Source organism: Sciurus vulgaris, assembly GCF_902686455.1.
Source record: "Sciurus vulgaris genome assembly, chromosome: 6".
NCBI classification, from domain to species: domain Eukaryota; kingdom Metazoa; phylum Chordata; class Mammalia; order Rodentia; family Sciuridae; genus Sciurus; species Sciurus vulgaris.
The window spans coordinates 36878960-36880834 of record NC_136466.1 but is presented as its reverse complement, the minus strand read 5'-3'; the positions used below and the strand labels follow the sequence as shown (position 1 = coordinate 36880834).

At 42.8% G+C, this 1875-nt stretch overlaps 1 protein-coding gene across 1 annotated transcript; it reads right to left on the bottom strand.

The window, feature by feature from the left end:
* Positions 1-302: 302 nt before the first annotated feature.
* On the bottom strand, positions 303-1250 carry LOC306664284 (olfactory receptor 2V2; the record flags this gene model as incomplete). Its single annotated transcript, XM_079145128.1, has 1 exon — positions 303-1250. The coding sequence occupies one exon, from the start codon at positions 1248-1250 to the stop codon at positions 303-305; it is 948 nt and encodes a 315-aa protein (XP_079001254.1).
* Positions 1251-1875: the final 625 nt, after the last annotated feature.

Genomic DNA, 1875 nt, shown 5'->3' with positions numbered 1-1875 from the left:
TTCTACAAATAGGACATTGTAATAATATAGTATCTTTTACATACATAAACCATCCTATAAACAGAACACTTGACAAATATGATACCTGGAGTGCTGGGATAAAATGTATTTTACAAAATAATTAGTCCACTAAACATTGAGAAAAAAACTGGGTTTTCAGAGTACTGGCTTAGAGTTTAAAAGACTTTCATGTAAACCAGCAGGTGCATGATTCTCATTATTAGTGATAAAATTGAGTGGATTGTATACCTGATGTCATACAGCCAGAAAGTAGCAGAGCTGGGCACCAGATATCCTTGTGTTCAGTACAGGCTGCCAATCTTGCAACTGTCCAGCCCCTTCCTCAGTGCCCCCATCACTTCTCTGTTCCTCAAGCTATAAATGAGGGGGTTAAGCATAGGAGTGAGGACTGTGTAGAAGATGGATACCACTTTGTCATGGCTAGGTGCTCGATATTGCCTAGGCCTCAGGTAGATGAACATGGCTGCTCCATAGAAGAAAGAGACAGCTGTCAGGTGGGAGGAGCAGGTAGCCAGAGCCTTCTTACGAGCCTGAGCTGAGCGCATACGGAGTACAGTTCCCAGGATGCGAGCATAGGATGCCACAATGATGGAGAAGGGAAAGAGCAACATGAAGACACAGCAAACAAATATCACCTTCTCAAAAAGGGATGTGTCTACACAAGCCAGCTTCAACAAGGATAGCATTTCACAGAAGAAATGGTTCACCTCCCTCAAGCCACAATAGGGGAAGCTCATTACTACCACCATCTGGATCAAGCCATCTATTATCCCAAAAGCCCAGGAGCTCCCAACAATCTGGAGACAGACCTTGTGATTCATGAGGATAGGATAATGAAGTGGGTGGCTAATGGCCACATAGCGGTCATAAGCCATGAGTCCAAGCAAGAGCCCCTCTGACCCTACTAGACAGACAAAGAGGCCAATTTGTATACCACAACCCGTAAAGGAGATGGACTTCTTCCCAGAAAGGAAGTTGACTGCCATCTTTGGCACATTGGTACAGACCAACATGAGGTCCATGAGGGAGAGCTGACTGAGGAAGAAGTACATGGGAGTATGAAGTCGAGGATCTATGTAGATGAGGAGGATGAGGAGAACATTCCCACAGAGGGCCACTGTGAACACCACCATAACTGCAGAGAAGAGGACAAGGTCAGCTGGGCTGTGGGAGAAGATGCCCAATAGGATAAAGTCATCTGTGGATGATTGGTTCAACCATATCTCCATGGCTCAGTTGTTCCTGGTCACCTGGGAACATGGACAAATGTGTAGTGGATTAACTTTTCTTTCTTTCTTTCCCTCCCTCCCTCCCTCTTTCTCTTTCTTTCTTTCTTTTCTCCTTCCTTCCTTCCTTTTTTTCTTTCTTTTTCCTTCTTTCTTTCTTTCTCTCCTTCCTTTTTTTCTTTCATCAACGTAGGTCCTCATGCCTGTTAGGAAACACTATCATTGAGCTACATTCCCAGCTGCTTGACTAACATTTTAAATAGAACTCTGCATTCTGCATCTTCACCTAGCTGTTTTGATTGTATCATCAGATCTCAGTGTAAGCTTTGGGACACAGAAGGGGATACTTCTTTATGTCCTGATACAATACAGCAAAAGTAGCCCTCCTAGCTCATAGAATTAGACTTCCCATAGAAGCAACTCTAGAATTATTATCTGTCTGTTTGTATCATTACCAAGAAGTAGAGAAATAGACTTAGTTTATGTGTCATAGGACCTTAGGAAAAACCCCCTCAGTAAGCAAGGTCTTGACTTTATCATATGACACTAAGTTTTTATATCTGTGATCATGAGGATTTGGTAAACTATTTATTGTAGGGCTTGGGCAATTTCATCCCACAAAGAGAAT